Source organism: Asterias rubens, chromosome 5 (genome assembly GCF_902459465.1).
Source record: "Asterias rubens chromosome 5, eAstRub1.3, whole genome shotgun sequence".
Classification (NCBI taxonomy): domain Eukaryota; kingdom Metazoa; phylum Echinodermata; class Asteroidea; order Forcipulatida; family Asteriidae; genus Asterias; species Asterias rubens.
This window is the reverse complement of record NC_047066.1, coordinates 16,834,460-16,860,794: the sequence shown is the minus strand read 5'-3', so window position 1 is coordinate 16,860,794 and position 26,335 is coordinate 16,834,460. Positions and strand designations below refer to the sequence as shown.

The window sequence follows — 26,335 nt, the reverse complement described above, 5'->3', positions numbered from 1 at the left end:
ACTGAATTTGACCGCTCATTTGCCGAATTTGACCGAGAAAACCTATATTTCATTATGGTGTTGGATGGATTAGTTTCTTTTTGAAGAACCTCTGCAGAGATGGCGAAGGGAATTAAAATAATTTATTAGTTCTTTCTACCTCAGGCAGCACCAGATTACTTTGTATTTTGACATTGAGATAATGATAATGTACCGCCAATGAATATGGATGAGCACAGGAGTGGCAAGGAGATTTAAAAAACACAGACAAGAATAAAAATGCTCTTTAGGAGCCTGGTCTATAGTATGCAACTCAGGACCCAGGAATATTGATGGCGAAACGACAGGTCAGAAAGATCGGAGAATTGTGGAGAAAAGATGATCTGGAAGTGATACAAGAGGGCACCCTCTATCTGCAGATGAAGTTTCTTGGATTCATTAGTTGACAGCAGAAGTTTGTGCTGTGTTTTCTTTGGGTAATGATACTGTCCATTTATGAACAAGAGAAATAACGTTTGAAATGACGTTTGAAAGACATCTACTTCTCAATGTCAGTTTCACAAAACAACTTGGTTTGGCTCTCACATCATGTATCATGTCATGCCTTTTCATGCCCTTGCTGTCGTTTGTGTAAAACTTTGTGTGGTACATGTATGTACATGTATGTACGATTGTAAGCCATGGACAGCATGTGGTTGTCACTAGTGGGGGGGGGGGGGGTTAAGCAGCCATTGAATTTTCAACCCAGGAATCCATGGAAATTGTATTTAGTAAATTTTAACAAAAGTAATAAATCTCACATGAATGTTGAAGTTTTGTGCACATTTCCTGAACTTTGGTTGATGTTAAAATGCAAAACACTTACAGCCATTATTCAAACCTTTATAAACCAGGGTGCACTGTACTCAAATGTGCATGTGAAGTCTTATTTGATACTAAATATGTAATCCGTGATTGTTGAAAATGTTGCAGTAAATTGACGTCAGAAAATATGACAGCTTTCTTCAAATGATCTGCGGTTTACCGCTTGACATCACCATCACTATCTACACACACAGATACTAAAATGCCAGTTTATCAACTTACTGCTGTGTGTTGCATAAGGACACAAATGCCACGACTGGGACTCAAACCCCAGTGCATTAAACTGCTCGGCAAAATGTAGGTTCAGGTGTAGAAATAGACATCCGACATACATGTAGGTTCAGGGGTAGAAATAGACATCCGACATACATGTATCAGACCAAGTTTAGCCCCTGGGTGAGCAAAACAAAAGGACTGGCCCAGGGGCTGTCCTCTTGGCTTTTGAAAACAATCTCTGCCATGGACAGTTGTATTAATAATAACAATATTTAAAATTATTGCGCCCCTTACGTACAAAATCATCAAAGGCGCAGAACACACATTAAAAAGCACAGAGTGGAAGAAAAAGACAAAGAAAAAAGACTGGTCGCCAGTGCCCAAACAAAAGTATGGGGATACGTCTGTCCCGCAAACAGAGAACTAATACTTAATAGAGAACTAATAGTTACTTATTATACATAGGCCTATCCCTGCTGGCATCAGTAATGTTTTGACCTTTTCAGGAGACAGACGCCTCTAACCCTAATTATGCTAAAATTCTAAACTAACTGGCAAGGTGACCATAGAAGAAGACATACTACAAAGCGGTTCTAAAAAGGTGGGTTTTTATATTATTTAAAAGAGACAAGTTTCTGTGATGTGAAATGGTAGCACACTCTAAAGCTTAGGGGCTGCCACAGAAAAAGCCCTATCACCAAATGTAGTCAACATTTTACCAGAAGGATACATGATACTCCAAGAAAATACCATTATTCCCTGACCTAAGTTTATAAGAAGATACTTTCCGGATGGAAACAAGATCCTGTAAGTACTTTGGAGAAAGACCATGAAGAGCTTTGAAAGTCAACAACAGGATTTTAAAATGAAACCTGTACAAAACAGGCAGCCAATGTAATTGATGAACAGAACTATAGGTGTCATGTGTTCAAAATCGGTGTGTGTTAGTAACAATTCTGGCAGCTGCGTTTTGAACCCTTTGTAGTTTAGCTATTTGTGACTCTGGCAGACCATACAAAAGGCTTTTACAATAATCAAGAAGACTGGTCACAAATGCATGAATGAGTTTTAAAAGAGAGTCTTGTGTAAGGAACTGACTAATGCGTTTGATGTTGTGAAGATAAAAAAAGGCTGCAGAGCAAGATTTATTCAGAATCGAACCAAGACCCCAAGTTACGAACACATGTTGTAGGAAAAACAGTAGCTTCACCTATCATTATATCAGAAATATTAATTTTCTTTAACTGTTGCTTTGATTGGATGATCAAAAATTCACTTTTAGCATCATTAATTAAAAGCTGGTCATGTAACATCCATTGCCTGATGTCCCTAATGCAATCTTCGATTATAGTCACAGCAGCTTGACAAGATTTGTCGTCGTCGGGTCTAAAAGATAGATACAGCTGAGTGTCATCGGCATAGCAATGGACATTAGGCAGATGATGCTCAACGATGTCAAACAATTTAGAGGCATAGACAATAAATAAAAATGGTCCTAAGCAGGATCCCTGAGGAACACCACAGTTGATGTTAAACTTCTCTGATACATGTAGGTACCTTGAATGGATATACATGTATGTTGACATCTATCTGACAAATAGGACGAAAACCAATCAAGGGCCTTGCCAGTGACTCCACATTTAGACTGAAAACGTTTCAATAAAATTTCATGATCAACAGTATCGAACACTGCACTCAGGTCTAAAAGGAAAAGCAGAATATTATGTTGGGAATTCATCCTCATCAGTAAATCATTTTTAACCTTAATAAGAGCCGTTTCTGTACTATGATGCTTCGGGTAAGATGATTGGAGCACCGGAAACATAGAATGTTTTGACATGTGACTATAAAGTTGGTCACAAACAGCCCTCTCAGTTAACTTAGAAATAAACTGTAAGTTACTGATTGGTCGATAGTTTTCTAATTTCATATCAAGATTGGGTTTCTTTAATAAAGGGCATATTAAAGCTTCTTTCCAGTTAGTAGGAAATGTACCAGAAACTAATAATGATTTTATAATGTTGGTATTTACTGGAAGCAAAACATCAAGGCACTCACCCACAAGGTTAGTAGGCATGGGATCCAGAGCGCATGATCCCTTAGAAGAATTGACAACAAGCTCTTTTACCTGTGACTCGGTTAGTGGTATGAAACTATCAAACAGGATATTACTGGACATTGTTTCAGGTGTAAAAGTCTTCAAGTTTAGCATGAATATTATATATTTTCTTTGCAAAAAAAGCTACCCATATCATTGGCAAGAGACAGTTTATCTTTAAAAGGTGGATAGAGGACGTCAACACTATGCCCAAGCAGCTTTTTAGATGCTCTAAATAATTTCCTCTGGTCGTAACTATTACTTTCGATTAAGTCTTTGTAAAAACTGCAGCGAGCTTTATTAAGAAGAAAGGTCACCCTATTTCTAATAAGCTTATATTCTCAAAGATCAGAGACCATGTTTGTCTGTCGCCACTTCTTTTCTGCACATCTCCTCGTCCTCAAGGCAGAGTTGATTTCTTGACTAAACCAAGGTAGATGGGCCTAGCGGCGACCATCTTAGACTTTAATGGGGCATGTGTTTTGAAGGCACCAGCTAGTGTAGAATTATAGCACTTGGTAAGCTCCTCAAGACCTTGAGGAATGTCCCTGCACAGCCAAGTAGAGACTAAGTCACCCTTCAAGCAATTAATGTCAATGGATATAATATCCCTATAAACAATCTGTTTAGCAGGAAAAGCAGACTTGTTTTGTTGCAAATTGCAAATAACAGAAAAATGATCAGAAAAAGGTGGTGGGGTGTCGGGGGGCTGTTAAGAACCATGTCCGATTTCCTGGTAATAACAAGATCTAGTGTGTGACCCATCTCATGAGTACATGTAGGTTTGTTAACATGTTGCTGGAGACCCATGGATTTAAGAAGTGACAAAAAACCTACAGTGTTTGGATCATCAGAGATGTCAACATGGACGTTAAAATCCCCAGTTATTAAAACTGGTTCAGAAGATAAAATAATGGATTCTAAATAATCAGCAAAATCATTGATAAACCGATTAACTGTACAAGGGTGGCTAGCTGAGTAAAGTGGCCTATAAATAATTACAAGTCGTAATTTACACAAATTAATCCCTACAGACCATTCTGAAAACTCAAATGAGTCTAGTTCATCTCCAGCAATTTTCTGGTCATGAAACACGAAGCAGTGCCTCCCCCAACACAGTTTTTCCGGGGATGATCTAGCAATCTAAAACCAGGTGGAGTTGCTTCAACCTTGTGGGCAACATCCATATCTGTAAACCAAGTCTCTGTAAGGGCAAACAAATCAGCGTTACGATTAATAGCATAAGAAACAAAATTAGCTGTATTTAAGCAACAGAGTTTAAAAAGATTATCAGAGGGATCGCAGGATTTACAACAATGTGTTTAAAGACAGGAGGGCGGTTTTCCAAAGCTCTCTCATTATGAACATAATCAAGCCGGTGACCAATTTGAACAGGAGTTTTACACTTATAGTTACAATGACCCACTCTATTACCCCTGAACCGAAGAATTCCATTCGCTTTTAGAATAGAAAGCAATCCAGGCTGAATGGAGTGACAAGAAGTCTTACGGATATTAAAAAGCTGACCACGGGAATGCATTATAGTTGAATTAGTAGACATGATAGAATGAGAACTATCTGTATGTACAAAATGCAACTCGTCATTACTAAGGGATCCAATACGAGGGCCTGGGTTAACAGAAATATCCATAAATATTGTTATGTCATGTGGAGGGTCATGACCAGGAATAACTAAAGTAGTTTGGCCATGTTTGGACCATTTGACTAATGGAACTTTAGAGAAATTAAATCCAGTACGGCACAGCTGTAATGTTACCCCATGACAGGGTGAAAATGACACAACAAAATTAGTCAGACACATGTACTGGTATGAAGACACAAAATACTAATTTCTGACAGTCTCAGCATCAGGAAGGATATATTAGAGACATAAGAGTTTGGATGTTAAATGACAAACTTATGTTCAGATAAAACTAGAACAGCGAAGCTGCCATTGCGAGCTGCCGATCGCCAGAAAGAACCAACAACTGGCAGAAAAACCAATCATTTGATCAACTGATGGTCAAAGGGGTGGGGACATTGACAAGTATGAAGTAATGGTAATTTTCTTGATTTTTATCTTTTCATGAGTATGTAAGAAGCAATATTTGGTTTAAGTTTCAAGTCAGTATGCATTGCAATAAGGAGTGATAGTTTTTGAGAAATATGTAGAACAATGTCATAAAAATAATTTTTGTCTAAGTGATCATGAGACGAAAATTATTTTAGCATGTAAAAACGGATTTTTGTGACATTGTTTTATTCATTTCTCAAAAACTACAGCACCTCAGCAACTATTTTTTTCAGGGAAGCTTTCTAATATAATTATCTTCAAACGGTGTATGTAAGTTTTATGTAACTCTGTGGATATTGTGTTTTGTGTTACAAAAAGTACCTAAATCCTTTAATGGGGTCTGGTACATGTATATTTGCAATGGCAATAAGATTGCCACTAGTTACCATACAAAGTTCTTTCATCGAAACCAATACAAAATTCAGCCACTTTCTAAATTTAAAAATTGAACCCTAGAAATGGGCACATTGTAAATTAGTGACTGCCAAATCATTCAAGGTTTACTGTTTAAATTAGTGACTGCCAAATCATTCAAGGTTTACTGTTTAAATTAGTGACTGCCAAATCATTCAAGGTTTACTGTTTAAATTAGTGACTGCCAAATCATTCAAGGTTTACTGTTTAAATTAGTGACTGCCAAATCATTCAAGGTTTACTGTTTAAATTAGTGACTGCCAAATCATTCAAGGTTTACTGTTTAAATTAGTGACTGCCAAATCATTCAAGGTTTACTGTTTAAATTAGTGACTGCCAAATCATTCAAGGTTTACTGTTTAAATTAGTGACTGCCAAATCATTCAAGGTTTACTGTTTAAATTAGTGACTGCCAAATCATTCAAGGTTTACTGTTTAAATTAGTGACTGCCAAATCATTCAAGGTTTACTGTTTAAATTAGTGACTGCCAAATCATTCAAGGTTTACTGTTTAAATTAGTGACTGCCAAATCATTCAAGGTTTACTGTTTAAATTAGTGACTGCCAAATCATTCAAGGTTTACTGTTTAAATTAGTGACTGCCAAATCGTTCAAGGTTTACTGTTTAAATTAGTGACTGCCAAATCATTCAAGGTTTACTGTTTAAATTAGTGACTGCCAAATCATTCAAGGTTTACTGTTTAAATTAGTGACTGCCAAATCATTCAAGGTTTACTGTTTAAATTAGTGACTGCCAAATCATTCAAGGTTTACTGTTTAAATTAGTGACTGCCAAATCATTCAAGGTTTACTGTTTAAATTAGTGACTGCCAAATCATTCAAGGTTTACTGTTTAAATTAGTGACTGCCAAATCATTCAAGGTTTACTGTTTAAATTAGTGACTGCCAAATCATTCAAGGTTTACTGTTTAAATTAGTGACTGCCAAATCATTCAAGGTTTACTGTTTAAATTAGTGACTGCCAAATCGTTCAAGGTTTACTGTTTAAATTAGTGACTGCCAAATCATTCAAGGTTTACTGTTTAAATTAGTGACTGCCAAATCATTCAAGGTTTACTGTTTAAATTAGTGACTGCCAAATCATTCAAGGTTTACTGTTTAAATTAGTGACTGCCAAATCATTCAAGGTTTACTGTTTAAATTAGTGACTGCCAAATCATTCAAGGTTTACTGTTTAAATTAGTGACTGCCAAATCATTCAAGGTTTACTGTTTAAATTAGTGACTGCCAAATCATTCAAGGTTTACTGTTTAAATTAGTGACTGCCAAATCATTCAAGGTTTACTGTTTAAATTAGTGACTGCCAAATCATTCAAGGTTTACTGTTTAAATTAGTGACTGCCAAATCATTCAAGGTTTACTGTTTAAATTAGTGACTGCCAAATCATTCAAGGTTTACTGTTTAAATTAGTGACTGCCAAATCGTTCAAGGTTTACTGTTTAAATTAGTGACTGCCAAATCATTCAAGGTTTACTGTTTAAATTAGTGACTGCCAAATCGTTCAAGGTTTACTGTTTAAATTAGTGACTGCCAAATCATTCAAGGTTTACTGTTTAAATTAGTGACTGCCAAATCGTTCAAGGTTTACTGTTTAAATTAGTGACTGCCAAATCATTCAAGGTTTACTGTTTAAATTAGTGACTGCCAAATCGTTCAAGGTTTACTGTTTAAATTAGTGACTGCCAAATCATTCAAGGTTTACTGTTTAAATTAGTGACTGCCAAATCATTCAAGGTTTACTGTTTAAATTAGTGACTGCCAAATCATTCAAGGTTTACTGTTTAAATTAGTGACTGCCAAATCATTCAAGGTTTACTGTTTAAATTAGTGACTGCCAAATCATTCAAGGTTTACTGTTTAAATTAGTGACTGCCAAATCATTCAAGGTTTACTGTTTAAATTAGTGACTGCCAAATCATTCAAGGTTTACTGTTTAAATTAGTGACTGCCAAATCATTCAAGGTTTACTGTTTAAATTAGTGACTGCCAAATCATTCAAGGTTTACTGTTTAAATTAGTGACTGCCAAATCATTCAAGGTTTACTGTTTAAATTAGTGACTGCCAAATCATTCAAGGTTTACTGTTTAAATTAGTGACTGCCAAATCATTCAAGGTTTACTGTTTAAATTAGTGACTGCCAAATCATTCAAGGTTTACTGTTTAAATTAGTGACTGCCAAATCATTCAAGGTTTACTGTTTAAATTAGTGACTGCCAAATCATTCAAGGTTTACTGTTTAAATTAGTGACTGCCAAATCATTCAAGGTTTACTGTTTAAATTAGTGACTGCCAAATCGTTCAAGGTTTACTGTTTAAATTAGTGACTGCCAAATCGTTCAAGGTTTACTGTTTAAATTAGTGACTGCCAAATCATTCAAGGTTTACTGTTTAAATTAGTGACTGCCAAATCATTCAAGGTTTACTGTTTAAATTAGTGACTGCCAAATCATTCAAGGTTTACTGTTTAAATTAGTGACTGCCAAATCATTCAAAGTTTACTGTTTAAATTAGTGACTGCCAAATCATTCAAGGTTTACTGTTTAAATTAGTGACTGCCAAATCATTCAAGGTTTACTGTTTAAATTAGTGACTGCCAAATCATTCAAGGTTTACTGTTTAAATTAGTGACTGCCAAATCATTCAAGGTTTACTGTTTAAATTAGTGACTGCCAAATCATTCAAGGTTTACTGTTTAAATTAGTGACTGCCAAATCATTCAAGGTTTACTGTTTAAATTAGTGACTGCCAAATCATTCAAGGTTTACTGTTTAAATTAGTGACTGCCAAATCATTCAAGGTTTACTGTTTAAATTAGTGACTGCCAAATCATTCAAGGTTTACTGTTTAAATTAGTGACTGCCAAATCATTCAAGGTTTACTGTTTAAATTAGTGACTGCCAAATCGTTCAAGGTTTACTGTTTAAATTAGTGACTGCCAAATCATTCAAGGTTTACTGTTTAAATTTGCTAAAATGAGTACCTGCAGACATTGCAGAGGTGGTTCTTTCCGAACAGCCCAATGAATCCACGTTTTTCCTGCTGTATCTCTCTCAATACCATCTAGCTCCTCAATAATATTGTTATCTGATGAGATGAGCAACTCAAAGTGTCTTTTGTTGTCCATTCGACATGCCCACATTGCTGGAGTCAGCCCATCCAGGTCACGAATATTCACACATATGCTGTCATGTTGCAAAAGAAGCTGACAAAAGAACTGATATATTAGTATTGACCACAAAGCTGATTGGTTAAATTTTAAATTAGAGCACTTGCACATCAGTTTTTCTTTGTCCAACCAGCCCCTAGTTTATACTAAATTTTCATTCAAAATAACACCCCTTAACGAACGAAAATCATTTGCATGTAATCAAGAATGGTATTTTAGCCAAAGTTCACCTGTATTGGTCAGAACATGGAGGAAGGAAGAAAAGGAGTTCAAGCGAAGGGACTTCAAAAGCTGAAACCGTGGTACCGCGGTCGTTTAACGACACCTCGTAATCACCCACATGCCTAACACAAACAATGGGCGACCTGGTGTATGTGAGTTTGCGCATGCGCACTTGCTTCTTCACGCAACTACATGTATGGCGTTGTATGTCGTATGGATATAATAAAGAAACAAATACTTTTTTGAGACCTGATTAATTTTGTGTACACTTTCACGCGATACGCGCATAGCATTCCGTTATACATGTAAGGAGTTGTTTACCTGAGGGTCTTACCATTTCAAAGCTGGAGGGGTGTTGTGTTGAAAGAAATCATTGAACAATTATAATTTTTGCATTTATTTTACTTTTTGACCAAAAGTGTTGATGTTTTTTTACCGAAAAGGTATTTATGAATGGGAATCAAAGTGTGTTGAATCGGTTTTGAACTAGTGGTTTAAACCCGCCAAGGCCTGGTTCTTGATAATTTACCTCGACTTCGTCTCTGTAAAATTATCAAGAACCAAGCCTCGTTGGGTTTAAACCACTAGTTGAAAACCTCTTCACCACACATTGATTCCCTTATTTAAGTTACTTAGGGAATAAGTGCCAGGACCCGGTCTTCACTGCGTGGTAATGACCGGGTTGGTGGCTGGCGCTGTTAACGGACAGAGCCGGAGACGAGGTCCGTTAACAGTGCCAGCCACCAACCAAGGTCATTACCACACAGTGAAGACCGGGTCCGAACACTGTTATTCCCATTAATAAATACCTTTTTTATGGAATTAAACGGCTAAAATTGTCCACATTTTGTGACTTTTCTCTCCGCGATACTTCAGACATGTTGAGGGGCCATATTTGAGCTTTTGATGGTTCCCATCTCTTTCGTGCGTTAATCACATTACTGATCTTTGAGACCAGTGACTCTTTTAAATAATGGTCTGTTCAGCACCTTCACTGGGGTCAAAGGAGGCAAATGAATGGACGATAGCTGTTTTTTGTGCATTAAAACGCGTGCATGAGCTCAGCGTCCATGTAGCATGTGGATATAAAGCATGCGATACAGTGCAACGCGCAAGGTTTACACAATGTATGCTGATTTAGGGGCCACTTATTCGCTTTTTTCCAAAGCCGGTCTTTATACCGACCATTAACACTCCCACTGGTGACCGGGTTTTGACCAATCAGAGACTTGAAACCGTCCAAGGTATTTATTAATAAATGCTATTATGTACATAAATTACCTGCAAGCACTGTATATCTGATATTGCTGCAGCCCAATGTAATGGGGCTCTACCCTCAGAGTCTTGTAAATCAGCAGAAGCTCCAAACTTCAGTAACATCTCCAAACCCTTATAGTTTCCACTATGAACAGCAATATGTAGAGCAGTGCAGCCATCTACATGTAGGTTGAACAGATAAACTTAAATAAATCATCACAAACTAATATCACACCCCCCAAATATGAGCCAAAATCGGGTATGACTTGAGCTAGTCTAATTCCCATCATTAAGACAGTGTTGGGTCATTATGACTAATGCCTTTCTCCCTGACGCAGGAACAAACAAGGATACTCATATTTCCTTGTCTTAACTGTTTCTTGAAGAAATTTCTCCCTAAAGTTGGGAGAGTGGGAATAAAATTGGGCCTATTGGCAATCAGCTAGGCATTCTGACTTGGAGCTGCCTTGCTGCTAAGCCGTGCAGCCGTTAGAATCGCTGCTTGCGATCATGATGACCAGCTTACGTGCAAGCACCGAATTTCTGCGCTAGCCTTGTAAGCGTAGAATTCGCCGCTAACCCATGAAATACCCTTGCCGTAAGCACAGAATTAGCTGCTTCAGTAAGCATCGATTCTGTGCTTACAGTAAGCAGAGCCATGAAATTGGGCCCACATCACTGGTTGAGTGGGAATGGCGAAATCCATACTGGCAGTCATTTAGAAGGTCGTTGTCTTAAAAAAATCCAAGGAGCTGTTGATTGACAAAGCATTCAAAGATCTTACTTATTACAGAAAGGAGACTGATAGGACGTTCACTAGCCGAATCTGAACGCACACCCGCACCCTTGAAGACAGGGACAACAAATGCCACTTTCCAAGATAATGGGAACACAGAGTTAGCCAAGCACAAATTGAAAAGCTTGGCAAGAACAGGAGAAAGTTCTAGAGAGCACATTTTCAAAACAATTACAGGGATTCCACCAGGCCCAGTAGCCTTGGAGGCATCACTGAGAGTAGAGTTGGAAGCAAAATTGCCAGCAAAGAGGTTTGCCTTATCTAGAGGATGAGTAAGAACTTCGGGTCCATAGTCAGGTTGCTTAGGTCAAAATTTTGACGAGATCATGACCCGACTGGCCCAAAGCACCAAACTTGGTAGATCTATTCTTTAGGTCCTAGAGAAGACATTTAGAAGGGGTCACACCTAAAATAATCTTGGAAGGGTACCTAATTTGCATAAATCCAAATTTGTGCACAATTTGCATATAAAATCTTTAAAAAGAATTATGTGGCGATTTTTTTTTCTCAGTTGAGTGCTGTATTCAGCCCTTCAGGCCTGTTGATAGGGTTCGAATTATGTATTTTTTACTTTAAAGTCAAAGTAGACTGATGCTTATAACTAATTATCACTAATTAAGACTAATTACAACGTAATTGTTAGTGATTTGGTGAATAATTCATTTATAAAGATTCAATGTACAATTTTAAATACAGTTCCAGCCGCAAGTAATTCCAAACCCCCGCAAATTCGGAACGGGTACCCGCGAGTAAACTGCGTGGCGGGTACAGGGACCCCCGCACCCCCGCGTATTTTGCGGGGACGGAACGGGGTCCACGCGAGCGGTGGTACTTGCGAGTGGCAAGTTTTGCGGGGCACACGAAGGTCCCCGCAACGAGTCTAGTAATAACTTCACGCATGGGTTAGCATGAATACCTTCAATGATAATAGGAAAGGCGGCCTGAATAATTGTACACAAAAGAATTCTTTAATGCCGCTTGAGACTTTGAAGAATGTCCATTTCCGTCTTTTAATAATGCCGGCATTCGAGTTGGGGTTCATTTTTTTACAAGTTAAGAATGTCTGACCTCCCCTCCTTGTTTATTTTTGCCGTCCTGGGACAATAAACAATTTTTTTTAATGGTAAAATGGCCGCTGTATTCCGACTGATAATATTGCTGGCATTCGAGTTGGGGAACATTTTTTTACAAGTTAGGAATGTCGGACCTCCTCTTGTTGTTATATTTTTGACAATTTTTTTTAATGGTAGAATGTCCATCTTCTGACTTTTAACATGGCCGGCATTCGAGTTGGGGAACATGTTTTTACACGTTCAGAATGTCAGACCTACCCCAATGTGAGGAATGCACTGAACACTTTCACATCAAATGCATTCCCATTACGATTGAATGTTACCATAGACTTTTAAACGTTGATGGAGTAGCTTCATGGACTTGTTATATGTGTGCTCTACCAACATTGGACTTATCATTAGAGTCGTCGGTTTTATCTGAAACACTCGGAAACGATATAACCATCGGTACATCATCAAATCCAAGTGGTACATAACGGGTATACTGTACAACGCTCGAAGTGTTAAAAATAAACTGATAGAACTTCAAGGAGTAGTCACCTCTCAGAACATCGATGTTATTGGAATAACTGAAACATGGCTGACACCTGATGTTCCGAACTCTGCAATCCTTCAGGACTTTGTCATTGCTCGCAAAGATCGCGGCTCCAGGGGAGGGGGTGTGCTCCTTGCCATGAAACCTGAACTTAATCCTCAACCGTTTCCCTTAAACAATGAAGTTGCTGTGAGTACTCAACTCGAAAGTGTATGGATGACATGTAACATTAGTGCAGAAAGGTGGCTTGTAGGTACGGTTTATCGACCACCAACTGATACCAACTTCACTGAGAAATTTGATGAATTACTCTGGAGTTTGCCCTTGGATAGCTTCTCTGGCCATATAATCATCGGTGACTTTAATATAGATTGGAATTTTGAAAAGAACAACTCTAAGCTGTTTGCTGATTTACAACGTATCAGTGATTCAAATGGTCTACATCAACTGGTGAAGGAACAAACTCGCCATAGTTCAACGCTACACTTGCTTTTTACATCAAGACCTGATCGCGTTCTAGATGTTTAAGTGTTGAATGGCCTAGGAAACTCTGATCATGCTGCCGTCTCTTTTAAAATTGCTGGTCAACCTGGACGACTTAAAAAGCTTCTGCGCACATGCTTCATGTACAAAAAAGCCAACGTCGATCATTTAAAACATTTATTATCCGCTGTTCCCTGGAACTCCTTCATTAGCCAGGATATTGATGCATCTTGGTCATCTTTTCTTGATGTGTTTACAGCATGCATCAAAGACAGTGTTCCATCTCGTAAACAAAAGAAACAAACCAAGTCGTGGATCACACCAGAGACTCAAAAACTCACCACACTGAAAAACAGACTTTTTCGTCGTGCAAAAAAGACCGGATGTGACAACCTCTGGACGAGATATAAATCCTTCCGCAATAAACTCAGCAACTCAATTAAACTTGCTTATGCAAATCACATAAATAAGTTACTTCAGTCTAAAGATGGGAAGAAACACTTCTGGTCATTCATCAGGGCACGCCGAGTTGAGCCTGAAGTAAGGTCCTTTAATGTAGACGGACATGAATGTAGGGATACTTCTCGCATTGCTGATGCCTTCAACGTCCATTTTCAAAGTTTTTTCACACGATCTTTAGACCATGAAAACTCCACCATCACTTCTCCTGTCTTACAAATTCCTCGTTTGAATTCTGTAAGTGTCAACAGTCATCAGGTTCTCAGCAGAATCAACAAAATGACCCGTGGTAAAGCTGTTGGTCCAGACCTGGTATCTGTGGATATGTTGAAACTCTGCCTAGAGGAAATCGCACCAGTTCTGGCTAGTATATTCAATCTTTCTTTGAGCACTGGAAGATTACCACTTGGATGGAAGCAAGCAAACATTGCACCTATCTTCAAAAAGGGTAATAAAATGGAACTAAACAACTATCGTCCAATTGCACTGACGTCGATTATCTCCAAACTTCTTGAGAGCATCGTCTGCGAAAGTCTCCGGGATCACATGAATAGTTACGGTTTATGGACCAACTCGCAACACGGTTTTCGACCTGGTTTTTCATGTGACACCCTCCTTCTAAACTGCACAACGGAATGGCTCCAAACCTTGGACAAGACAAACTCTAGAGTTGATATTATTTCTTTGGACTATAGCAGAGCCTTTGATAGTCTCTGTCATCAGACTTTGTTAAAAAACTTGATCTCACTTATGGTATTTCCGGACATCTCTTAGCATGGACCAAATCCTTTCTATGTGATCGATTTCAAAGAGTGGTATTTGGGGGACATTCTGCAGACTGGATACCAGTGGAATCTGGAATTCCTCAAGGTTCAGTTTTGGGCCCACTTCTTTTCAGCGTCTACGTTAATGACCTACATCTTCATGTAAATTCCTCCATTGGTCAGTTTGCAGATGACACCTTCATATACCACTCTGTGAATTCGCAGGATCATGAAACAGTTAAATTACAAAATGATCTTGATAACCTTGTAAGTTGGTCTCAAAAGAATGCTCTGACCTTGAATATTTCCAAATGTAAGGTTTTATCTTTGAACCGTAGCAGATCTCGAACTAAACCTACCTACTATGTGCAGGGCCAGTCTCTAGAAACAGTTGACAATCTAAAATTGCTTGGAGTTACATTGTCTTATAATATGTCTTGGGATATGCATGTTCAAAACACAGTTTCTAAGTGCAATAGATTACTTGGTTTTATCCGCAGTGTAGCTGGTCATTCATCACTTGAAGCTCTCTTGCAATTGTATAAGTCTCTGGTTTTGCCTGTTTTAGACTATTGCACTCCAATTTGGAATCCATACTTACAAAAAAATATTGCGGCTGTCGAAAAAATTCAACGGACAGCCACTAGAATGATCCTTAAACAGAGACGCCAAGATGAACCTTATGAGTCTAGACTTGCTCGCTTAAATTTATTTCCTCTTTGTAAACGTCGAGAGTATCAAAGCCTATGTTTGATTTCTAAATTGCTTATTAATGGTCAAAGTGACAGTGTTCCCATCCTAAGTTTAATTACCATCAACAGCAGGCATACTGACAAGCTTTGTTTTAACCATTTATCATTCAAGAAAACTTCTACCAAAAACAGCTGCATTTTCTCTTTTCCAACTAAGTGGTCTGCTCTACCCAATGATGTTAAAAACTCTCTGCTCACTGCTAATTTCAATATTTTTAAAGGGAAACTAAAAGTTGCGGTTTATTCCCGATAGTTCCTTTTCTGGCAGTTTTGTAAACCGTTGTTTTTTATCTTGTCAGTTTTTATTGTTGTCTTGCATCCATGTTTTGTTTGTTTGTTTGTTTGTTTGTTTGTTTGTTTGTTTGTTTGTTTGGGTGTTTGTTTGTTTGTTTGTTTGTTTGTTTGTTTGTTTGTTTGTTTGTTTGTTTGTTAACCTGGTTATTATGTGTAATTGTTTGTCTCTTGTCCTTCCAGGTTAGACTGACACACCTCTTGGTGACAGTGCAGGCACTTTTGTCAGTCCTGGCAAACCTGGATTGTTGATGTGTTTTTGTTGTCCTCAGTCGTGTAGTACTTTGTCTTCTCTTTTACTGCCTGTCCTCCTTTTTTATATCTTGATGTATCTCCCTTTTTAATGTTTTCCAATCCAGATGTTTATATTTATATAGGCCTATTTAATGTTTTTAAGAGCTTTATCCTTTACGTATAAAATTTTTGTATTTTTGTATTTTTATGTGAATTGCCGAATAAATAATAATAATAATAATAATAATACCCTCGTTGTTAAATTTTTGCCGTTGTGGGAAAATGCATTTAATATTTTTCTTTTAAATGGTAGAATGTCCGTATTCCGACTTTTATTGTTTTAATATTGCCGGCATTCGAGTTGGGGAACATTTTTTACAAGCTAATAATGTCGGACCTATACCCTCGTTGTTATATTTTGCCGTTGTGGGAAAATGCATTTAATATTTTTCTTTTGAATGGTAGAATGTCCGTCTTCTGACTTTTAACATTGCCGGCATTCGAGTTGGGGACAATTTTTTTTACAAGCTAATAATGTCGGACCTACCCTCGTCGTTATATTTTTGCCGTTGTGGGAAAATGCATTTAATATTTTTCTTTTAAAAGGTAGAATGTCCGTATTCAGACTTTTAATATTGCCCGCATTCGAGTTGGGGAACATTTTTTACAAGCTAATAATGTCGGACCTACCCTCTTTATATTTTTGCCGTTATGGGAAAATGCATTTAACATTTTTCTTTTAAATGGTAGAATGTCCGGCTTCCGACTTTTAATATTGCCCGCATACAAGGCTTTCCATGGGACCGAGGCTGCACTAGTCCGTGTGAGCAACGATATTCTCTCTGCAATGGACAATGGTAACCTTACAGCACTAGTCCTGCTAGACTTGAGTGCTGCTTTTGACACTGTTGATCACAACATCCTTCTCTCTCGGCTCCAGAATCACCTTGGCATAGAGGACACAGCCCTAGCATGGTGCAAATCGTATCTCTACAATAGAACTCAGCATGTATGTATTGGCACCGCGATATCCGACCCTATTGTTTTGAACTACTCTGTGCCACAGGGGTCGGTACTCGGCCCGCAGTGGTTTACGCTATACACTTTACCGATTCGTGACATCATCCTGAAATTTAATCTGAATTACCATGTGTACGCAGACGACACTCAGCTATACATCACGTTTAAATCTTCTCAAGAAAACACCAATGCATCTATTGCAAGACTTGGATTCGACGTTGGACACAACAAAACTTCCTGAAGTTAAATGATGATAAGACAGAGTTCCTTCTATTTGGGTCACGTCAACAGTTAACTAAGGTTTCAGTGCCATACATCTCCATCAGTGATGCTCGGATAGCTCCCTCGCTGAAAGCTCGGAACTTAGGGGTTATTTTTGATTCATCAATGACACTTCAGCCACACATCAACAACATTGTTCGTTTATCATCATATCACATCAGGAATATAGGTAAGATTCGCAACTACTTGGACAAAAGCGCCACTGAAAAGGTCATTCACGCATTTGTTACTTCTCGTCTTGACAACGGCAATGCTCTTCTCTACAGTCTTCCTAACAACCAGATTTCTAGACTTCAACGGCTCCAAAATACTGCTGCCCGCATTGTGACACTGTCTAGAATATCCTGTTCTATCACCCCCATTCTGAAACAACCACACTGGCTCCCTATCTCTCAACGAATCATCTTCAAGCTGATGCTCATTGTCCACAAAGCTCTTAATGGCAAGGCTCCCCACTATATTTCTGAACTGCTTCAAGTTTACACTCCATCAAGGAATCTTCGATCAAGTTCTATGCTTCTCCTCATTGAACCCAAGTCTCGACACTCATGGGGTGACAGGTCTTTTTCTTCAGCCGCGCCACGCATCTGGAGCTCTCTACTGCAAAATTCAAGTCTCTTCTCAAAACTTATCTTATGGCACAGGTTTTCAATGACTAATTTTGTTGTGTCTGTTCTTCTTTGTGTTGTGTTTTGTTTTTGTTTTGTTTTTGGTTTTACTGCGCCTTGAACACCCAGCAGGGTGGATATGTGCGCATTACAAATCTTATTATTATTATTATTTTTATTATTATTCCAGTATTGGGGAACATTTTTTTTACAAGCTAATAATTTCGGACCTAGTTGTTATCTTTTTGCCGATGTGGGAAAATGCATTGAATAATTTTTATTTAAAAGGTAGAATGTCCCTATTCCGTCTTTAAATATCGCCGGCATTCGAGTTGGGGGAACATTTTTTAACAAGCTAATAATGTCGGACCTACCCTTGTTGTTATATTTTTGCCGTTGTGGGAAAATGCATTTAATATTTTTCTTTTAAATGGTAGAATGTCCGTCTTCCGACTTTTAATATTGCCCGCATTCCAGTATTGGGGAACATTTTTTTTACAAGCTAATAATGTCGGACCTAGTTATATTTTTGTCGTTCTGGGAAAATGCATTTAATATTTTTCTTTTAAATTGTAGAATGTCCGTATTCCGACTTTTAATATTGCCCGCATTCCAGTATTGGGGAACATTTGTTTACAAGTTAAGAATGTCGGACATCCCCTCTTTGTTGTATTTTTGCCGTTGTATGACAGATAAAGATGTTTCCAGGATTTGGGACATTTTTTTAATTTGAACATATTCAGAACATTGGCAGATTTGTATATTTTCAGTGAATTTTCTCTACAGAATCAGGGAGGGTTGGCAGTTCTGCTATGTATCAAATGCTTCCTTTTCTCTGCCCTTTCTCTGTAAATAATATGGGTTGCTTTTTATGTCTCATTGAAAACAGTAAGGCATGACAACAAGCATGATGTTGCTGGGGATATATTTTTACTGTACAGAAAGTGTTAGTTAAAATATTTATATTATTCAAAGTTTGTTTGAATTTGCTTTGTTCTTTAATCTGATTAACAATAAATACAAATTAGGAAGGATAACCCTATATATAGAAAAGTTTGCGGTAACACCATGTAATAACAATCTCTCAATGAGTTGGGGTGGTTCTGAAAAGAACCGTTGGATTAACTCGACGTTTCGATCAGTATGCTCTGATCGTCTTCTGGATAACCCTGTAATATTCATTATATTCAAAACTTTCTTTGTAAAACGTTTTCCACATCGCAATGTTTACCCGTCGTCGTCGGGTACAACAACAACCGCAGCCCACAACAACAGCAGCCCGGTCACCCGACCTAACAAGTTTTTTTTTTAAAGCAAATTACTGACAAACTTGTATTATTATTCATTCATTCATTCATAATTGGTTTATTATTTTAAAAACAAATTCCCATGGCGACCGGAGGTCGAATTACAGCAAAATATACAGAGATTAAAAAATAAGAAAAAAAACACACTATTTCACATTATTTAAGAAATAATTGATTAAGGAGAGACAAATATTTACAATGTATAAAATAAATTGTTCTGAAAGTTGCGGGGAAAAAAACCTGGATAAAAAATATTGCTGGCACAGTCAAAGGGCGCATAAAAAGCTGCATTCTATTATCATTTTTTGTTTGCCGTTCTTCTTTTCGTTTTTTTATGGGCCGAGTTCAATTATACCTCTATATAAAAATAGAAAAGAGGAAGGTTTTAATGAGTTTTTTAATGTCTATATAGGAGGGGGATCTCTGATGTGGATAGGGAGTTAATTATTTTTTGTAAAATCCTCTAAAGTTATCGATCACTCATACAACATAACATGCATATTATTTCAGAATCACAGTTCCAAAATGTAAAATTCTAGAACAACTGCTACCAACAAAGCAAAATTAACATGTTTCAACTAGTGACAAACATTGTATGTTACATTTGCATAGGGGATAAAGAATAATAATTTTGTACGGTACTTTCCCGAGTCCTGCAAAAAAACACTGGCTTTTAATTTAAAAGTTTATTAAGGCAAGGCCAACAAAACCTTGCTCCAACCATGGAGGTAGAAATAAACGAGACCATCTACCAAAAGAAAAACCAACGAGGGGAGGTCCGACATTTTGAGCGTGTAAAATAATGTTCCCCAACTGGAATGCCGGCAATATTAAAACATGGAATACGGACATTCTATTTAAAAGAAAAATGTTTGAATGCATTTTCCCACAACGGCAAAAATATAACAACGAGGGGCGGTCCGACATTTTTAACTTGTCAAAAAATGTCCCCCGACTCGAATGCTGGCAATATTAAAAGACGGAATACGGACATTCTACCTTAAAAGAAAAATGATTAAATGCATTTCCCCACAACGGCAAAAATATAACAACGAGGGGAGGGCCGACATTCTTAACGTGTAAAATAATGTTCCCCAACTGGAATCCCGGCAATATTAAAACATGGAATACGGACATTCTACCTTAAAAGAAAACTGTTTAAGTAAATTTTCCCACAACGGCAAAAATCTAACTACGAGGGGAGGTCCGACATTTTGAACTTGTAAAAAAAATTTCCCCAACTCGAATGCCGGCAATATTAAAAGTTGGATTATGGACATTCTACCTTAAAAGAAAAATGTTTGAATGCATTTTCCCACAACGGCAAAAATCTAACAACGAGGGGAGGTCGGACATTTTGAACTTGTTAAAAAAAATTCCCCAACTCGAAGCGGGCAATATTAAAAGAAAAATGATTAAATGCATTTCCCCACAACGGCAAAAATATAACAACGAGGGGAGGACCGACATTCTTAACGTGTAAAATAATGTTCCCCAACTGGAATCCCTGCAATATTAAAACATGGAATACGGACATTCTACCTTAAAAGAAAACTGTTTAAGTAAATTTTCCCACAACGGCAAAAATCTAACAACGAGGGGAGGTCCGACATTTTGAACTTGTAAAAAAAATTTCCCCAACTCGAATGCCGGCAATATTAAAAGTTGGATTATGGACATTCTACCTTAAAAGAAAAATGTTTGAATGCATTTTCCCACAACGGCAAAAATCTAACAACGAGGGGAGGTCGGACATTTTGAACTTGTTAAAAAAAATTCCCCAACTCGAAGCGGGCAATATTAAAAGAAAAATGTTTGAATGCATTTTCCCACAACGGCAAAAATATGACAACGAGGGGAGGTCGGCTTCTTAGCTTGTAAAAAAACGTTCCCAAATACTGGAATGCTGGCAATAACAAAGTCGGAATACGGACATTATACCATTTTAAAAATAATTGTTTTTGTCCAACGGCAAAAATATAACAAAGAGGGGAGGTCCGACAAAGGGGGAAATGATTGTACCATTTTCAATGTTTGCTGTAACATCTGGGAATAACAAGTGGATGTGGGAGGAATCATTGAGGAATCGACCATAACGGCACTTGGGGACGCTCTATGGACGGCAATATTAAAAAAAATTCAGTGTCAAAACCAAATGGTTGCGTAAAAAAAATTCTACAATGCTGGAAAGTTTCGAAATGGCATAAATTAAAAAGACGAGTAGGCCTATGGACATTCTTTTCTTACCAACTAATTGTTTTGTAAGTAATATACAAATGTCCCACAACGACAAGTTATTAAAAAGATGGAAGTTATATTAGAGAATGGAGGAATGATTGCAATACAATCATGCCAAGTAACTCCCACGGTTCAGGAATCCACACTCAGTCATGTTTTATGTAAACGCTGGCAACGAGTGTGAGAAATAAGGGGAAATCCCAGACTGAGCAATATTTGGAGAAACACGTGCACGATGTCACGGACCCTCATTGGACAAACAAAGGCCCCCGTTGAGCCCACGAAGCCGTTTGCGGGTTGCGGGGGCCATTTCCGAGGCCCCGCAAATCTCTTGCGTGGTCCCTGTTAATTTTCTCGTGGGCCCCTTCACCCCCGCGGATATTTTGCGGGGGTCCCCGCCGCGTACTCGTTGCCACAGTTTCCTTGAGACCTGTAAAATGCTCATGCACAGCATAGTAAAAACATGAAGCAGCCTGACATAAAATACAATCTGTGTGCCATAAACACAGAAAATTGGACCTTGCATAATTTAAAACCACAAACAAAATGAAACAATGGGGGTCATGAGGCAGGCTCTGCTTGAGAATCACAATGTGCCAACCTTTTCCTCAGGCAGGGGACACTATTGGTAATTACTCAAAATAATTATTAGCATCAAACCTTACTAGGTAACGAGTAATGGGGAGCTGTTGATAGTATACATGTAAAACATTGTGAGAAACGGCTCCCTCTGAAGTAACAGTTTTCGAGAAAGAAGTAATTTTCTACGAACTTGATTTTGAGACCTCAGAATTAGATTTTGCGGTCTTAAAATCAAGCGTGACAAGGGTGTTTTTTCTTCCATTATTATCTTGTATCTTCGAAGACCAATTGTGCTCAAATTTTCACAGGATAGTTATTTTATGCATACATATGTTGAGATGTACTTTGACAATTACCAATAGTGTCCAGTGTCTTAAAACAATGCAAAAGTAGTCTCTCCTGAGAAAATGAAGACTGCATTTTGTAATGACCTTCTATGTACATAAAACACAGTGAAAGATTTTACCATGTGCCTGAAAGTTGATGTCTATCTTGCTATTGAGAAGATTTGAAAGACACTTGTTATGACCAAAATGAACTGCATACATCAAACATGTTCGACCAATAACATCAACTTGTTGGACACTGGCTGGTTCTGTAATGACAAAAAAAATATTCTGTTATCAGGCATGATATTTGATTCTTTGGAAAAAAAAGTAGGGATGAAGTATATGTACAAACATATGCCCCAACAATCATTAAACAGATTTAAAGGCAGTGGACACTATTGGTAAATACTCAAAATAATTATAAGCATAAAACCTCACTTGGTAACGAGTAATGGGGTTGATAGTATAAAACATTGTGAGAAACGGCTCCCTCTGAAGTGACAAAGTTTTCGAGAAAGAAGTAATTTCCACGAATTTGATTTTGAGACCTCAAGTTTAGAGTTTGAGGTCTCAAAATCAAGTTTCTGAAAGCACACAACTTCGTGTGACAAGGGTGTTTTTTCCCTTTTATAGTTATTTCGCAACTCCGCCGACCAATCAAGCTAAAATGTTGACAGGTTTGTTATTTTATGCATATGTTGAGATACACCAATTGAGAAGACTGGTCTTTGACAATTACCAATAGTGTCCAATGTCTTTAAGTAGGCAAAAGATATCTTGCCTGAGTAATACAATTGCATGTATCTTCATTAAAAATATGTCTTCCTTTATTTCCCTTCAATTGTTTAGTTCCAGAAATAAGAATTGGAACATTTAATTATTAAAGAAAAAGGATACAACATGTACTTGTTATGTTTGTTGGTATATTTTGTGTGTCTTTGTCTTTCCAATCTGCTATAGTGGTAGCATTCTTATCACATTGATTGGCATGTTTACACAATCATCTAGAATTTAGAAATATGGTAGAATTTAGAAATATGGTTGACTTTATAATAAATGCCTGGAGCAACTTCAGAGCAGCCCCTCTTGGTTGTGGTCAGTTGACCAGCTGATGTACATTACAACCCCAGACAATCCACTTTGTAGTGTACATTGTATACACAGGCATATCCTACATGTGTACTACATGTATGCTACATGTACACTTTGTTTTACAAAAATGTGTACACAAATACAAAGAGTTCTTGAATTTATGCTTGCAGTCCACCTTTCTTTTTTGCAAGAATTCTAGACCTTTGTCCTTTTGTTGAAAACAAAACCAATATGAAAGATTGATAGGCACCAATATGAAAGATTGATAGGCTGCCACCATTTTGTCATTGTAATTGGCATATATGAGAGAGAGGAAGAGCAAGATTCAAGCATACATGTACCATTGCTGATATTAGCCACAATGTTTCATGGCCAAGGTTCTTCATGCCTATTCTGGGTAAAACATTCCATAATTATGAAAACCGCAGTGCATCTTTACTTTATTTAGTCAGGGTTTCATTGTGACAACAATATCCTCAACAACAAAACATTGCCTGAAATTCAAAAAAACTATGAAAAACGATATCACGCAGAGGCATAGTTCATGTAGGTCTATAGATTTAGTAACTGGTGAAGTGAAGAATTTGTGTTTTTTGTTCAAAACTCATCAAGTATTGTACACTGTTGTGAGTTCATTTGCAAAAGTAGTTTGATGTTCATATCTGGCAATAAGGTTTGAAAAATTCAACCAAAAGCACTTTTAGGTAACGAGCAATTAATTAATTAAAATTAGACAGACTTGTATTAATGGTGTGACCTGTGGAAAGTAGATAAGGCAAAGACAACAAAATTTTGAATCGCTTCCTTCTTGGATGTTCAGACTATAGAACTACATGTAAACAGTCTGGGGAGCCTTATCCAACGCTCTCTACTCAGATGAAAAGTCTTTGTAGTTGCCCGGTGCCTCATCAACACCCTTCAAAATCATGTAAGAAATAGAGTAGTTAGGTACATGATGTTAATTGAGGTGATATTCAACATATCCAGCTTTTGGGTGTTGACTGTGGATCTATACAAAATGTCTTTAGAGTGAACCTTAACAGTTCTTGTTTCACCTACATGTACATTACAGTACGAACACCACAAAGTAGGCAAGATACTGGATAAATGAAACTAGTTGTGGAACAGGCGACTTGGCAGCTTGTTCCACAGGTACGGCTGGTTAGATAATCTGATTTCCTGATAGTCTACGTACAGACTATATGCATTTCCCTCGGTTGACGAGAAACCACAATGAGTTTTTATTGGACCTACATGTACATTGTACATGGTATGTATCTAGGTACAAGATACAAGATATCTGTATTCAGGCAAATGTTCAGGATTTTTACACTCTGGGTTACAGATCAACTAAAGACAGCAAAAAAAGTAGTGCAGCTGTTGGAAAAGCACCTATAATTTAATATGTGTTACTCGTATTCTAAAAATGAAAATACCAGGAGACGAACAATTTTATTGCGGTGATTTGGACACCTTGTTTGTTACAATCGGTCGAGTATTGTTGTCGCGGTATGTGCTTACCGGTGAAAAGTGCCCATTTCCATTGTTGCAGTATTGACATGATTGATCTTTCCTCTGATTCAGCCCGAAGCTAATAGCGGGAATTTTGAAAGCTTTTCTTGTCAATAGGAGTTACTTCAACAATGGAAATGGCGGTTTTCACCTGAAATACTCGACCGATTATAACAAGCGAGGTGTCAAAATCACCGTAATTAAATTTTCCGTCTCCTGGTATTTTCATTTTTAGAATACGAGTAACAATTTTAAAATAATAGGTGCTTTTCCAACAGCTGCGTTACTTTTTTTGCTGTCTTGACATGTATACAAACTACCCGGCCAGACTTATTAAAGACATACTTGTAAAAACGAGCTTGTATCCGTTGGGTACTCACCTTTCTGTAGTAAATGTTGAATGAGTTCATGGTCACCTTCCTTGGATGCTTGTAAAATTAAAGATAAACTTGAGGTTTCTTGACCATCTATAGGTAGACTGGCTCTTAAGCTTTTACAATTGTCTACATTGAGCCATTTCCAGTAAAACCTGTCGGGTACATCTGGATGTGGTGTAACAGGGCTCATTCCACGAGGCAATGAGGAAGACAACACACATTCATCTTTGTCATGAGTCTGTAGCCAAACTGTTTTAAAATATTTCTTCATATGAAGCAATGACAAATTAAGGCTATCACGTAGTTCAGAACACGCTTCATCATCAGGTAACTTGAGCAGAAACTCTTTAATAAAAGTAACAGCTTTCTTGAAATCTGCAGAAAAACAAAATATACAAAAATATAGTAAATAATTATTTTAGTATAAAAATAGAAAAATAAATATTTTGTCAAAATATTTGGTTAATTTTTTCCCAACTTTGACTGTAATTCTGTATCAGTAACTTTAGAATCAGTAGGCCTAACCTTTTATACTGAAACAAAATGGAAAAGAGCGATTGTCCTCCTTTCAAGAAAACATCTCCTAAAATTTGCGCCACATTTCCCCCAACAGAAGTGATAGATAACTTCACAAAAGTGACAGAACATTTTATTGCACAGCAAATGATGAACTTATATGGGAACAGACTGTGCAAGTCTCGCGCGGATTTGAACTGCCGGGACCATTGTGGTCCCAACCTTATGGAGTTTTACGTTGGGAAGATTTTTTTTCGTCCATTACTGTAGTTTATGACCATAAAAAATGACATATGTTGTTAAAAATGTAATCTTTATTATAAAAGCGCTTAAATCGCATGGGCGCCGCCATTGTTGTTTTGCAAGTGGTGCCCGCACCCTGCTAAAATGATGCGTCCTGTTGTAAAGTTCGGGGTACCCGTGGGTTGAGGCATGTGTTGTTTGTGACGTCACAGTCAAAGCGCGAGCGTGTAGTAACTTTGGGGTTGAGGGCAGGTATCATTTGTGATGTCACAGTCACAGCGCGAGCGTCCAGTAACTTCGCGCGTACCCAGTAAAGAACAATGCATGGGGGGGGGGGGGGGGGGGCACGACGACATGACGAAGGCTGGTGGGGGTTATTAGAGCACCTTGTGGGGACAAGGAGATGGAAGGGGCATGTAGTGTGGTACGTCTGTTGGACGAGGGCGGGGGAACGGCAAAAAATGTGGGGAACATTAGTAAAAGGTCTGGGAAAAATAATACGGAAAGGGGAAAAAGAAAAAGGGACTAA

The 26,335-nt window shown here is 37.7% G+C and overlaps 1 protein-coding gene across 4 annotated transcripts in view; it reads right to left on the bottom strand.

The window, feature by feature from the left end:
* Window positions 1-25,418, bottom strand: part of LOC117290275 (ankycorbin-like) — an 85,370-nt gene extending 59,952 nt beyond the window's left edge. For 3 of the 4 annotated variants that reach the window (XM_033771581.1, XM_033771582.1, XM_033771583.1), the window contains exons 1-4: window positions 25,051-25,418; window positions 22,204-22,332; window positions 10,338-10,492; window positions 8,649-8,870 (exon numbers count right to left, since the gene is read on the bottom strand). In XM_033771581.1, the coding sequence (XP_033627472.1) occupies window positions 8,649-8,870; window positions 10,338-10,492; window positions 22,204-22,332; window positions 25,051-25,318 (774 nt within the window). In that variant the 5' untranslated portion in view covers window positions 25,319-25,418. The remainder of the gene's footprint in view (window positions 1-8,648; window positions 8,871-10,337; window positions 10,493-22,203; window positions 22,333-25,050) is intronic. The other variant, XM_033771584.1, reaches the window with a different exon arrangement.
* Window positions 25,419-26,335: the final 917 nt, after the last annotated feature.